Source organism: Primulina tabacum, chromosome 10, assembly GCF_025594145.1.
Source record: "Primulina tabacum isolate GXHZ01 chromosome 10, ASM2559414v2, whole genome shotgun sequence".
Lineage (NCBI taxonomy): Eukaryota > Viridiplantae > Streptophyta > Magnoliopsida > Lamiales > Gesneriaceae > Primulina > Primulina tabacum.
The window spans coordinates 7,611,781-7,624,940 of record NC_134559.1 but is presented as its reverse complement, the minus strand read 5'-3'; the positions used below and the strand labels follow the sequence as shown (position 1 = coordinate 7,624,940).

Sequence of the window (13,160 nt, the reverse complement as noted above, 5' to 3'; positions counted from 1 at the left end):
CAAGTTCATAAAAATACTAAAATAATTGCTCAAAAAAGTATTTAAATAAATAAGGGCCTTTCAAAAATAGAACTAACTTGACTAGATGATTTGCGGACTATTCTATTAGTAAAGGTGTTTATACCGTGGTAACCACGGGTTCTATAATGATTAAAAAAAAAGACTTCTTAACAAAATTTTAATAAAATTATTTTGCCTATGTGCATATTATTTGAATTAAAGAACATTAATTATTGTACCTTTTTTTTAATTATTAATGAAGAATGGTGTTGACCCTTTTTCCCTTTGTCCGTTTGAAAATGGAACTCCAAACCAAAATAGCAGACTGTCTCCGACGGCAGGCCGACCCTACACGGAAGGTGCGATGATCAGCAACGTCCCGACATATTTATTTTCAGCATGTAATCGGCAGATTCCACAAATAATTGGATACCTCTTCCAAATATGGGGTCCATTTTAATCAGTGAATCGTTATTTTACTATTTTAATTTTGTATATCTGTCATTTTGTATTTTTGATGACGTCAAAATCGAATCTAAATCATTTATATTTCAATTTTCGGACAATTTGATTTATATTTTTAATTTAAAAATGTTGATATGACATTACATACATAGATATCAAATCGATATCAAGTTCACTTATCACCGTTGTTATCCTATCGCCAAAATAACCGAAAATTGCTATATCTCGGAAATAGTTTGTTGTAGAGGTTAATAAACTCTCTAACAGAGGGGACGAACTAGTTTTATTTCCACAAAATAAAACTATATATGTTTCATCGTTTTCGATTGTTCGTTATCGCCGTTCATGAAATTAAAATAAAATTGTCTCTATCGAACAATTCTTTTTCTTTTTTGTGTCTATATATATATATATATATATATATATATATATATAGAGCCATAGACAATATTTAGTTTCCCACTCACAATACTTCACATAGTGTAAAATGGGGTTGAATAAAATTCTACATACAAATGCAGGAGATGGGGAAACCAGCTATGCCAACAATTCAATTGTTCAAGTAATAACTGAGTTATCTCTTCCTTTCTTTTTCTTTCCCCCCCTATACATAATAAAGAAAATAGAAAAGTCAGAAATTGGGAGATAATTCATATTCTTTGTTCTTATTCTCAAATGTTTCCCTCTAATTTTGCATATGCTAAGTATATCCCTCAAGCATTTTATTGTGTCCTGATTTTGTTCAAGCTGTTAGTTGAACGTTAAGGGTTGAGAGCGAGTACTTGAGAATCACGTGACTTCATTCTTTACCCCCAAATTGAACGATTAGCATTCATAACCCCCTCGTTTCGACGTGTGCTGCATCCTTAAGCTTTAAGAATTAAGCGATGTAGAGCGCGATGAAATTAGAAATGAGAGTATTGCATGTAAGTTGGTTGCTCAAGAAATGAAATTGCATGTGATCAATCAATTCAATATGTCAAAAACTACATGTAATAATTGTTAACTAATGAATCTCATGAATTATGAGGACAATAAAATTTGACCTGAAAACTTATATATAGGACGAATTTGACTGTTTTCTCGACTTGAAAAACTCCGAAATACATAGATGGATCGAGCTCAGGAGCTTAAACATTTGAAAATATGATTGTCGCGGAAAATATGAACCAATCTTTTCTATATTCTTTCTCAGAAATATGGAATATCAAAAACATGGCCAATATTAGATGAAACCCTAAAAAATATGCTTGAAACCGAGAGATTCGAGGAATGCTGCTTCAAGATGGTGGATTTTGGTTGTGCATCAGGCCCGAATACATTGTTAGTCCTCTCCCATCTCATGGATACTCTACAAGATTTCTCCAGTGGATTTCAAGAAATTCAAGTTTTCTTAAACGATCTTCCAGGTAATATATTAACGTAAAATTCCTCTGAATTTCATTACTCCAACACTTGAAGCTAGCCCTCAACTGAATCTGTGTGGTTTTGTTACTGTAGATAACGACTTCAACAATTTGTTCAAATTGGTGCAAAGTTTCTACCAAGTGAAAGAAACTAAAACGAAAACGCGCTGCTTTATATATGGCTCGCCGGGATCGTTCTATGATAGACTATTTCCGAGCAATAGTATGCACTTCGTTTATTCTTCTTACAGCATCCATTGGCTCTCTGGGGTATGTAGTATACACACTTGTTGCTTACATTTTTTTCTCCGGAATGACTAAACGACACTCTGTACAGTAATAAATTAAACCACCTATCTTAGTCATTTGTCTTGCAATTTTAGTTTTTTCTTCATAGGAGTGTTGATGTAAAGCTATATACGTCGACACCACATCAGCGTCAGAGAGAAAAAGAAGGTATAAAATCACAAAAAGGGAAAGATAACAGATTGAAATTTTTGTCGGTAGAAGAATTATTGGTGGCAGACAAAGAATTAAGTGGTAGACAAGCTTTGTTGAAATTTGCGCAATGTTATAATTTCGGATAGAAGAAATATTCAGACAGAACGCGTTTTTATATTCGTTTTCACACGGACGAGAAGCTCTACGAATAGAGCTCCCTCCCCTCGTTTCATTCATTCTATTCTCACTTCTTTTCTCTAATCTCATAGCATTTAAGTGCTTAATTCTAGAATATTTCTGAAGTTTTTGTTCTCCTGTATTAAGAGAGTGTTTGTTGTCTTTGGAAACACAGTGAGCGGTTGGACGCCATAAAATATTATAATGGAATTCTTTTCATCTTGCCGGTGGTTTTTACCCTAATAATTTTTATGGGTTTTTCACATAAATCTCGGTGTCCAATTTTATTCTTTATTTTCATATTTATATATCAAGTTGTTGCACGTGAGACCAACAATTTTTACGTGTTTTTTTAAAATAGTTTTTACTTAGTAGTGTCGAATATCATATAACTCTATATGTACATGCACTCCCCCATTAATATTATTAGACTTTATCTTTCAATTCTTATCTTGCATAATGATAGAACATATTTGGCGTTAAAAATGACAGGTTCCCGAAGGACTTGAGAGCAATAACAAGGAAAATATATACATAGCCAAGACAAGTCCCGTGAACGTACTGGAAGCATATGCAAACCAATTTCAAAGAGACTTCTTCAAATTTCTAAGTATTAGAGGTGAAGAAATGATCCCCGGTGGGCGTATGGTGTTGTCGTTATCCGGTCGACGTATCGAAGATGCTTCTTCAATGGTTGAAAATGCACATTTCACAATTCTTGCCGAAACACTTCATGAAATGGTCGTCGAGGTAATGGTTCTATAATTATAAATAACATGTTTCATTTGAGGGGAAAAGAACCTCTAGTCGCGCACATACATGTCTAAATATTTTCATTATATTAGAAGGATTGTGACAAATAATATTAACATGAAGGGGTTTAAACTCTCAATCCAAAAACACAACAAATCTTAACATCTCATTATTTTTTTGGGAGAGAATGGGATGGTTTAGTCATTTCGCCATAAATTGGATGCAGATTCGCAATTCATCCAGGGATGTGGAAATGTTCGTTTAAACCGAAATAACAGACCAGACCGAACTATTTGGGAAGTTTGGTTGAGTTAACTTTTGTTTTTTTTTTTTTAAATATGTTATATCGGTTTGATTTCGATTTAGTTTTTAATTAAATTTGATTTATATAACAGGGCCATAATTGTTTGGTGCAGGATTTAGTTTTGGTATTTGGTCCATGGTTGCAAGAAAATCTTTTACCCTCGGTGCACATATATCTTTCTCCTGAATTGCATGGAGCCACTGTGTATACACTGTGTTAATGTGCATAAAATGACAGGGACAGGTCGAGAAAGATGATCTATATTCTTTTAACGTGCCTATATACATCCCGTGCCCACGAGAAGTTGAGACGATAATCGGGGACGAAGGGTCCTTCATATTGGACAAGATGGACGTTTTTCCAGTCCCATGGGACCCTAGCCAAGACGAAAATTTCGAAAAATGTAGATGCGCAAAATTTGCCGCGGATAGTGTTCGGGCTGTGATTGAGCCAATGCTGGCCAGCCATTTTAGCAGGGTCGTGAATTATGATGTGGTATTTGAGAAGTATGCAGAAAAATTGGCTGAGCATTTGTCTAAGGAGAAGCCATCTCACTTTACTATAGCAATTTCTTTAAGAAGGAAATGATAAAAAGATATAGTGTATAAGGTCTATGAAAGGAACAGATCAACCATATGTTACAAGTATTTTAGGAGAATCTCTTGTTAAGATATCCAAGATTCTTAAATGGAATAAACAAGTAACTTCGCATAAACACTGGCATCATTTTTTCTATACCATGATACTGAAAATTCGATCCTGGCCTCTGGCAGGTGGGTATACTATATTACTATCCATTGCCCACCTGCTAGGATCGACTTAAACTCCATAATGCGGCCACAAACTAATCTATGTGACGTATCACCCTTTCTGACTAGGGAAATGGAAGAAACAAGCTCTTCGCCATGGCCATCACGATACGAGGCGTACTTAAAGTTTACAATGAGAAATCTTGGTTAAAATCGAGATTTTTTACGTCATTTGTTCTTCCAAAAAGAGTATTGTCAAGTGTCGTGCTTATATTGGAAGAGTACAAAACAGAGCACAAATGTGCTATCAGCTCGACTAATAAATGAGATGGAAAAAAATATAGAAAACATCCAAAGAGGAGGAATGATTATTTAAAAAGATGTGAAAGGAGAGAATATATTTTCCAAAAAAAGGGAAAGAAAACAAAAATGTGAATAATGTTTTGTTTTGAAATATGAAAGGTGGGAAATATTTTGGGGAATGAAATGGAACCAAGGCATAGTGTTCTTACAGCCGTGATTGGCTCACACTTTTGCATCTAACCCAAAGAGAACAGAAGCAAACAGTTGAGATTTATAAAGAAAACATGCAAGTTCCACATTCTGTAAAAACTACTGAAACAAACTCTTCTTCTCCATAGCTCGGCCAACCCCATCACTTCAGTGCTTTTTAAGCATCGAAAATTTGTTTTCTATTGCTTTTTTGCTGTTAATAAACTCCGAGAAAGAAGGAACTGGTGGTAGAACTGTCACCTGGGAAATAGAAGCATCTGATTTAATACTGATACCAGGATTTTCATGATGGGGGGCTTGTGACACTACTGGATTCAATGTCGAGGATGATCGGGATAAGCCATCTGGTTTGGGTCCGACGACTTCTGATGTTGTAGTATCTTCGGCACCCAGTCTACTTTTCAGCTTATCGGGACTAGTGGTTGACAACCACCTTATAATACTTGCCATCTGTGACAAATAAAATGACTTCCCACTTTTCCCATACTTGTGATAGCATTCATTCTCAAGTGTCTCGACAGATGTGCAGAAGTCAATCCTGACATTTTGTTGTTTAAGGAAGCAGATATATCCGGTGAATCAAAGGTATGAATCATGTGCAACAGTTTTGGGGTCAATGGATCAAGAATATGGTTAAAGGCTCAATGGATCAAGAATATGGTCAAAGGAAGGATACCTTAACTCGTTGAAAATGTGTTGGTTTTGCTTCATTGCGTCTAGTAACTTTTGCTTTCCGGAGTCTCTTAATGTTCCAGATATGGCATTTTTGACAACTTTATTGACCTATCAATACACAGCAGATGCTTAGTAGCACGCGCAGAGAGGAAAAAGGATCATATATGACTAAAGATTGCAGTCTGCTCAAATAAGTTGAGCCCTTGCAGGAAAAAAACGAACACGATACCAACCTGCTTTTCTGAGTCATTTTCATGCCGGTAATAATTCTCTTCTGCCTGCTGCAATGACTCAATCCTGTCATTTAATCTTCTTTTCAACGATTTACTTGAATGTGCCACACTCTTTGCAATTTCAAAAGCCTCTGGAGTTAGCAGGTCAATAGAATGTCATGCTGAGGAGAAGATAAAATGGCAAAGCATTCTAAGATACAAACATTGCTTTTAATATTTTAACTCATGTTTATACCATCAGAATCAGATATATCTTCCTCAGATTGACTAGCGTCATCTTCCCGATTCCAGAATTCTGAAAATTGTTCTTTGCATAAATTTGAAGCACTGTAGCGCACAAGGAAATCAAAAGAGTAAAGCAAACAAACAAGTTCATTTAATGAACACAGAAACGACAAACTATATTCTAAAACAAATTCACTCACAGGAAATCAAAGAGTAAAGTAAAATGAACAAGCTCATTCAATGAACAAAGAAACGAAGAACTACATTCTAAAACATTTTCATTCACAGAAAAAAAATTGACAGTATGCAAATCTGTTGCACTGGAAACTAATCAGTGGTACCATAAACAAGAGTGAGGAATATGGACAATATTTTTTATGTGGGTGGGGAGGGGCAGATTCTTTATTAAATGAACAGAAAATGGTTGAAACAGAAACTTATAACCATGTACAAATTCAAGCGTTATAGATAATAAACACAGAACTGACTTTATTTGTTATTTCCTTGGATACCTAAATATTTTCCCATTAACCAATTTTAAAAAATGGACTGCGTCTGGGAACTACTATAACACACGATACTTCATAACCATCAACCTCCAGCATTCCTATAAACTAACAAGAATTATCAATCAAGAAAGTCTCACACAAGATAAGAGTCACTCAAGCCCTTCACTAAACACAATGGTTAACAACCATTTTGCCGCACATCATATTAATCAACTCGAAGCAGATCAGCCACCTGGATCATCTTTCTCCATATGGCTCTATAAAATGGCACATCACCATTCAAACAATAATGATTCAAGGCCTTCTTAATTAGTAATACCACATATTTTTGCTCTAACACCTCCTTTGTGGTGTGGTTGGAAGCAATACAGATAGACTCATTTCCCCGCCAGAGTATCTATTATCCACATAGCGAACACCAACACGAACATGTCAAAAAATTGTAGTACATCAATATAGAGAAAAACAAACGGAAACCTGCTAAGGAATACTTGAGAGGACCCATTTCGGTACTTAAAAGAAGTACTGGTTGTAAGCTCCTTCAGGTGCTTCGAAACTAAATTAGGATGTCTGCATGCATCACAAGATTTTGCACATAATGATGCAGATACCTGCTTCCAGAGAAAGACAATTACATGGCATTATTTTCCCATCAGAATCAGATTCTTACTGGATGTGTAACCTACATGTGAAATGGGTATTGATCAGCACACCTGCTCCCCAAAACTCTCGAGTATCTTTCTTCTACGGCAGCCCGCATCCTCGCAGTAGTCAATCATCTGTAAGGAGACAAAGCCAAAGTAAAATTGATATAATAGGATGTAAATGTTATCTCAGGGAAGATGTATACTTACCAGACAGAAGTCCGCTAGGGACTTCTTAGAGGAATCCATTTCCGAGCTTGAAGAATGCAACTTTTTGCTCTTAGCATTGCCCAGGATGAATTCCTGCAATTATGTTTATTAAGTTTTAGAATGATACTGCGCAAACCTGAAAATCAAACATAGTAGTTCAATTGGAAAGATGATAGCTAACCATTTTTCTACGGTCATCCACCCCATAATATAATAGACTTTGGGAGGGCAACTGATCACGACCAGCTCGGCCTGACTCTTGATAAAAGGCCTCCATGGACTTTGGAATATTAAAGTGGCAAACAACTCTCACATCTTTCCTATCAATGCCCTAGCATTAGAGTGAACAAACCTTTAAGGTGGATCTCTTCCAATTAAGAATGCTGAATAGGGAGCTTCACAATTTGTCAAAAATATTTTCATACCATCCTGCAGTAAAACCACGAGCTCAAAACATGAGCAAGAAAAACGGCAGCTACAGCATCAATTCAGAAACCATTACACAACAAATATAGAATACTGAGGCCAACTGGGAATGATAGACAATGAGAGCTAAAAGAATTGAAATGAGATAGCACACATTTCCTCCAAGGAGGATTCATGTTCTTTCCAACTTAAAGAAACATGAACAGAAACATCATTGAAAATTAATGACAATTTGATTATCAAAATTAGAAACACCAAAAATACATTAATATATAAAATAGAAAAAACTTGAAATAGAATTAGAGTAAGGAAGCAACTTGAGTGATTATGTATGAAGATGATGTATAACTTCAAATTAAATTAACTATAAATACTTTTAGACTCTACAGGATAAGGTCGTAATAAGTTCAACCCCTACAATTCCTATGGTAAAAGCAGGTTTCCTATTATCTGGCCATACATCAGTCAGCATAATTTACATTGTTGACATGAAGGAAATCAAAACGACTTTCATCAGCTTCTACTCTCATCCCACAATCAAATCAAAACGACTTGCATCAGCTTCTACTCTCATCCCACAATCAAATCAAAACGATTTTCATCAGCTTCTACTCTCATCCCACAATCACCACCACACCTTGCCCCCACCCCATCAGTCTCAAACATCTATTCCAGACGATCTGCCACTGCCGCCAAATAGTTAGAGGTTTGGTTGAAGGAGGGGAAGAAGAAAACAGAACTAGAACGCTTATTCTATTTATTATGCGATGAAAGTAATTATTATGACTTCATTCCACATGATTGCGAGATTCAAAACTGCAAAATTGGACTTTAGTTTATTACATCCGACAGTGGAAGAAATTAGGACCATACACTGTCTAAAGCATTTACGACAACCCAAAGCTTAGAACATAATAGATTTGTGCTTTCTGATTACTTCTTGCCCCTTTCAAATATGGCGACATATTTCCTACTAGTATACCATAGCAGCAAAAAATAATTACGCCATGATCCACCAAATTATATGATGCAATTTGCTAAGAAAAATGGAATTCACAAGACAGATAATTGAAATACCAAATAACTTTTCTAGTTGAAAGAATAACAATGAAACAAAAATCATACCCAAAAGCCACCGTAGCAACAATTACTTGTGTTTTGAAGCAAATCCAATCATCCAATGTAGAACTCCGCAATTTACTGTTCAATCCTGCATGATATGCTAATGTGCCGGAAAAAACCCAATTTAGAAATCCAAAAGAAGAAATGTTTTTAAAAACTGCCAAAAACCATAACTCCGTTACCAGCACAAGAAATTCCTTTCTTTGATAGGTGGGCAGCCAAGTCATCACAAGTTGTCCGCTCAAGGCAGTAGACTATAGCACAAATATTCCCAAATGATTTAAGATGCTCACAAAGATCAGAGTATGGATCATCCAACAGGTCTTTGAAGCGAACTGCAGGATGAAGTAGTTTGAGAAACATATATGATGGCTATTTAATCCTCTATTTAACACTCATAACAAAGTGGCTCATTCATTCAGATTCATCATTATTGGAATTGCATTTGAGATTAGTTTCACTGTATCAGGTTTAATGAGGTGGGAGGAGTTTATGAATTTGAATCTTTTGATTTTATGTTAAGAGTAGCTTATTTTATAGATATCCGTAAAAGATATATCCATGAGCATCATTTATGTCATGAAAACTTTAACGTTATGATCAAGCTATGGGAACTCCACCTTCATAATAAATATTTGGGCGGTTGAATGATGACTTCAGTACGAGAGGGTTTTGTAAACACAAGGACTCTATCACGTCCTCCTGAACTCTGCAGAAGTACCAAATCTAATATTAATAACTCCCTGCCACATATTATACAGAGAATGATGTTACTTTGGAGTTTGGACAGCAGTGTGGAGAAAAGGAAGCCTCATATCAACTAGTAAAACTTCGCACATGATTTGTGCGTGTAAATTAATTTGTTTTATCTAAAATATAGTTTTATATTTATATATACTAAATTTTTATATGAAATATAATCAGATTAGAGTAATTCTTATTTAATTGAATTTCTAATTTATTATGTTTTTTCGATCACTAATTTATTATGCTTTGTTTTATTTCAAAAATATTTATGAGGAAGGGGTATTTTGAGAAAAAAATGTTATGACACGAGAGGCAAAAAGTAGTTACTATCCATGCCTCAAATTTAATATTAGTAATAAATTTAATCCAACCACAAATAAACCACAATTTCAAATTCCTCAACCATATTTCAGAGACCACAACAAAAACTGTCACAGAAGAATGACATTAAACAAACCAATATATTGTTACTTTGCAGATGATATCTTTGATGATGCAGGCATACCAAATGCTTTTGACATCTAATTGGAGTAGGGTTGCACAGTGGCAAAACATAAGAAAACATGATATTAATAACAAGAAGGTTAGAAGTATTTCAAAATTTTGGTGCGTGAAACTGCAATTGCCAGTTAACATGGACAAACTCACTTGGGAGCAGCTGTAGCAGTCAAGGCCATAACTGGTATGTTGGGCAGTCGTTTCCTTAGAGAAGAAAGTTTCCGGTAGCTTGGCCTAATTTAAATAGAAAATCAACAAAAATAACAATTAACAACAGTAGAGCAGAGAAAGAATATAAGAAATCAACACCATGCAACACACGCACGTACCCAAGTGCAGGTGCACAACAAAGACATAGAAAGGGAGAACAATTATCTCTGTTTTAGTCCAGAGAGTTTGAGCACATAACAACAAATGGGAAAACATACGAAAAATAGTAGTAGTCATACAAATAAAGGTAAGAAAATAGCATCTTAAGGGAGTGCACAGACTCTCCCTTTCATTGTATTGCAGAAGCTGGAGGCCACATTAAAATAATATAAAATTTTAATGTTAACAAACACGATAAGCGACCCAAGATCAAGTCAAACGAGGAAGTTGAAATGAGTTTACCAATAACAAATATGGATTAAATAATTCTCATCCTAGCAGATGCTTAGCTTAGCGGGGGACAAATATCATAACTAGACCCAGAAGCAGCTCTAGTTCATAATTGAAAAGCTACATATGCTGCTCCTTACACATTCAAAGACCTTGAGCCTGGGCATACTTGACCCCCCCCCCCCCCCCCCCCCCCCCCCAAGCAAGAAAAAATACCCTTGTCCAGACTTTGTGATATGAAATGAAACACAAAAATTTAGGAAATGTATACTTTCTTTAATATATGAGTAACACTAAATAAATAATTTCTTTCTGATATTACGGTGCACAGTAGCATGCACAAAACTGATGAAAAGCATAAAGCTCATGATACTTATCTGTAGTGATAACATGCAAAATAAGGTAAACCAAGTCCGATGAAATAGGTTTGAACAAGGAAATATACATCGAAGTTCGAGAATCCACCTGAAATCATGACCCCATGTTGAAACGCAGTGTGCCTAAAAACATTTAAAAATTGGAAGTAAATTAGTTTCCTGATAGGTTAAAAAGCAGATAAATTTATGAGGCAACTTCAGAAGCATCTTTTGACAACTGACAACTATTTATATATTGCCGTTAAAAATCACAAGCAGTTAAAGACCTCGTCTACTGCAATAAGATTTAGCAATCCTCTGGAATGAATTTTGGTCAGCCTTGCCATAAAACCAGTTGTTGCAATCAGTTCAGGTGTCACATACAGTAACCTCAAAGATGGCTTTCCCGATTCAAGGTCTTCATAAACCTACAAATGCATATGTAAAACAGATGAACACCAATGATATATCCATACACAATGAGAGATAATATTCGGGTACATAATTTTTATACAGTGAAATAGTAGGCTACGATAGTAGAACTTATTGAATTTATTAAGAAGCTTCTTAGTCAGCATCTAACCACAACACAAACTGAAATTTATATATCTATAAACATAATGAAATAGAGAAGGTACAGAAAGATAAAGAAAAACGAAACTATTTGGGAACTAAAAAACTGGAAAACCTCTATTGCAAAAACTTTTAGTCACATAGCATAAAACAAATCAGGAAGTGGTGAAAGAAAATATCCAGGATTGACTTACTATAGATGCTAAAAGTAAAAGAAGGAGATTGGAGTTCGATTGTTTCAGGTTTTATATGGATTCTCAAAGAACATCAAATATGTTTACAAGTAAATGGATTTGGTTTTCCCCACACCATCTGCATGTCTTCGCAAATATTGTAAAGGATGTATGCCAGGTGTTACAGAGCTATAAGTAGTTATCAAAATTAGGGTTTTCAACAACGCACTCAAAACAATATTAAATAGCTCTCATTAACACGACTGATATGTGTGATAAACTCCTCCATACTTCCTCTCTGCTCATTGGATCCACTAGAACGTGATTATTAGCCATTCTGTCTAATCAGTAAGCATTAGTGCTGGATGAAGTAAAATCTATAAAATCTCAACCTTATTCTTGGCACTCGCGGTCTGGGTAGAGGAAAGATATTCAGCAGTAATCCCTTTCTCTTTTAACACCATTACTTGATTTTCCTGAATAAAAATATAAGTTGAATTTATAAAGTAGAATTTACATTCACTTCCGTTAATAAATTACAGAAACAACTGGTGGACGAAATGTGTCATGTACTCACCATAAGGGCTGAGATTAAATGAATGAAGCAGAAGAGATCAAATCTTATCCTGAAAAAAATGATAGAGCAAAAGAATCTGTGCAGGCCTAAGCTTAAAAGAAATATATCAACAATCGCATTCACCTATCAAAGGACTGACAACAAGAACTATTCCTGCCTTTGCTAGTGCTGGAATCTGATAACAGATTGACTTTCCCCCACCAGTTGGCATCAAACAAAAACAATCTCTGCCTGCGTTCAACAAATTGCATCAATTTCCAGACTACTTTCATATAGCACACCGAAAAAACGAAATTATAACATTAGGATAAAAGGACCACACAAAACACACATAGAAGCATATGTGCATAGATGTGTACATATATATAATGTAAGCATGCACGCATAAGTTATATACAGGCACAAGACTATAGTTACTAAAATCCTTCAAGGCATGCATCTATGATGAGGGTGCAGTTAGGATCAACCCTTGCACCTCAACACATGGTAAAATGCAGTCCTTTTGTGAAGGGAACCTTGTTCATGAAGCCCAGCGTTGGTGCGTTTTAAATGATTCAAAGTCTTTTTTAAGCATACCTTACATGTCAGAGGTAGCAATTCCAACATGAAATGAAAGATAATACTTGTCGATAGTTTTGCTAGTAGATTGATGGGCAATTCTTTCATTGGTATTTAGTAACTCGTAAATCAAATAGACCTTATGGTGTTTTACTTGTGGGACACAATTTTAACTTATGACGATCAGAAACGTTCCATTAACAACGCCCATCTTCTAGAAAAGAAA

The 13,160-nt window shown here is 35.3% G+C and overlaps 2 protein-coding genes across 5 annotated transcripts; one reads left to right on the top strand and one right to left on the bottom strand.

Moving 5' to 3' along the window:
• Nucleotides 1-931: 931 nt before the first annotated feature.
• Nucleotides 932-4,787, top strand: LOC142505508 (benzoate carboxyl methyltransferase-like). Of its 2 annotated transcripts, none has more exons than XM_075618520.1 (5): nucleotides 932-1,027; nucleotides 1,661-1,874; nucleotides 1,966-2,141; nucleotides 2,982-3,239; nucleotides 3,790-4,787. In XM_075618520.1, exons 1-5 carry the CDS (start codon nucleotides 953-955, stop codon nucleotides 4,132-4,134), a joined length of 1,068 nt encoding a protein of 355 aa, XP_075474635.1. In that variant the 5' UTR covers nucleotides 932-952; the 3' UTR covers nucleotides 4,135-4,787. The 2 variants fall into 2 exon arrangements, with proteins under 2 accessions (XP_075474635.1, XP_075474634.1); XM_075618519.1 differs by having other exon boundaries at nucleotides 3,784-4,787.
• LOC142505506 (ATP-dependent DNA helicase Q-like 3) lies at nucleotides 3,109-12,607 on the bottom strand. Of its 3 annotated transcripts, none has more exons than XM_075618516.1 (18): nucleotides 12,377-12,578; nucleotides 12,192-12,275; nucleotides 11,341-11,481; nucleotides 11,163-11,197; nucleotides 10,248-10,331; nucleotides 9,473-9,561; nucleotides 9,035-9,187; nucleotides 8,856-8,952; nucleotides 7,730-7,733; nucleotides 7,486-7,635; nucleotides 7,305-7,397; nucleotides 7,164-7,229; nucleotides 6,928-7,061; nucleotides 5,952-6,043; nucleotides 5,717-5,847; nucleotides 5,485-5,591; nucleotides 4,922-5,346; nucleotides 3,109-3,248 (listed from the first exon to the last, which is right to left on the bottom strand). In XM_075618516.1, the coding sequence occupies exons 1-17, from the start codon at nucleotides 12,377-12,379 to the stop codon at nucleotides 4,956-4,958; spliced, it is 1,854 nt and encodes a 617-aa protein (XP_075474631.1). In that variant the 5' UTR covers nucleotides 12,380-12,578; the 3' UTR covers nucleotides 3,109-3,248; nucleotides 4,922-4,955. The 3 variants fall into 3 exon arrangements, with proteins under 3 accessions (XP_075474631.1, XP_075474632.1, XP_075474633.1); XM_075618517.1 differs by lacking the exon at nucleotides 3,109-3,248 and having other exon boundaries at nucleotides 4,728-5,346; nucleotides 12,377-12,425; nucleotides 12,500-12,580; XM_075618518.1 differs by lacking the exon at nucleotides 3,109-3,248 and having other exon boundaries at nucleotides 4,728-5,346; nucleotides 12,500-12,607.
• Nucleotides 12,608-13,160: the final 553 nt, after the last annotated feature.

Excerpts from the sequence above, each read along its gene's own strand:
- LOC142505506 (XM_075618517.1), bottom strand. Across the intron at positions 9,562-10,247 it reads ACTGCTACAGCTGCTCCCAA|AGTTCAGGAGGACGTGATAG; the intron begins GTGAGTTTGTCC and ends GTACTTCTGCAG. Across the intron at positions 5,848-5,951 it reads AGATATATCTGATTCTGATG|AGGCTTTTGAAATTGCAAAG; the intron begins GTATAAACATGA and ends TGCTAACTCCAG.
- LOC142505508 (XM_075618519.1), top strand. The coding sequence starts at position 953 with ATGGGGTTGAATAAAATTCTACATACAAATGCAGGAGATGGGGAAACC. Across the intron at positions 1,875-1,965 it reads TTTCTTAAACGATCTTCCAG|ATAACGACTTCAACAATTTG; the intron begins GTAATATATTAA and ends TTGTTACTGTAG. Across the intron at positions 2,142-2,981 it reads GCATCCATTGGCTCTCTGGG|GTTCCCGAAGGACTTGAGAG; the intron begins GTATGTAGTATA and ends TAAAAATGACAG.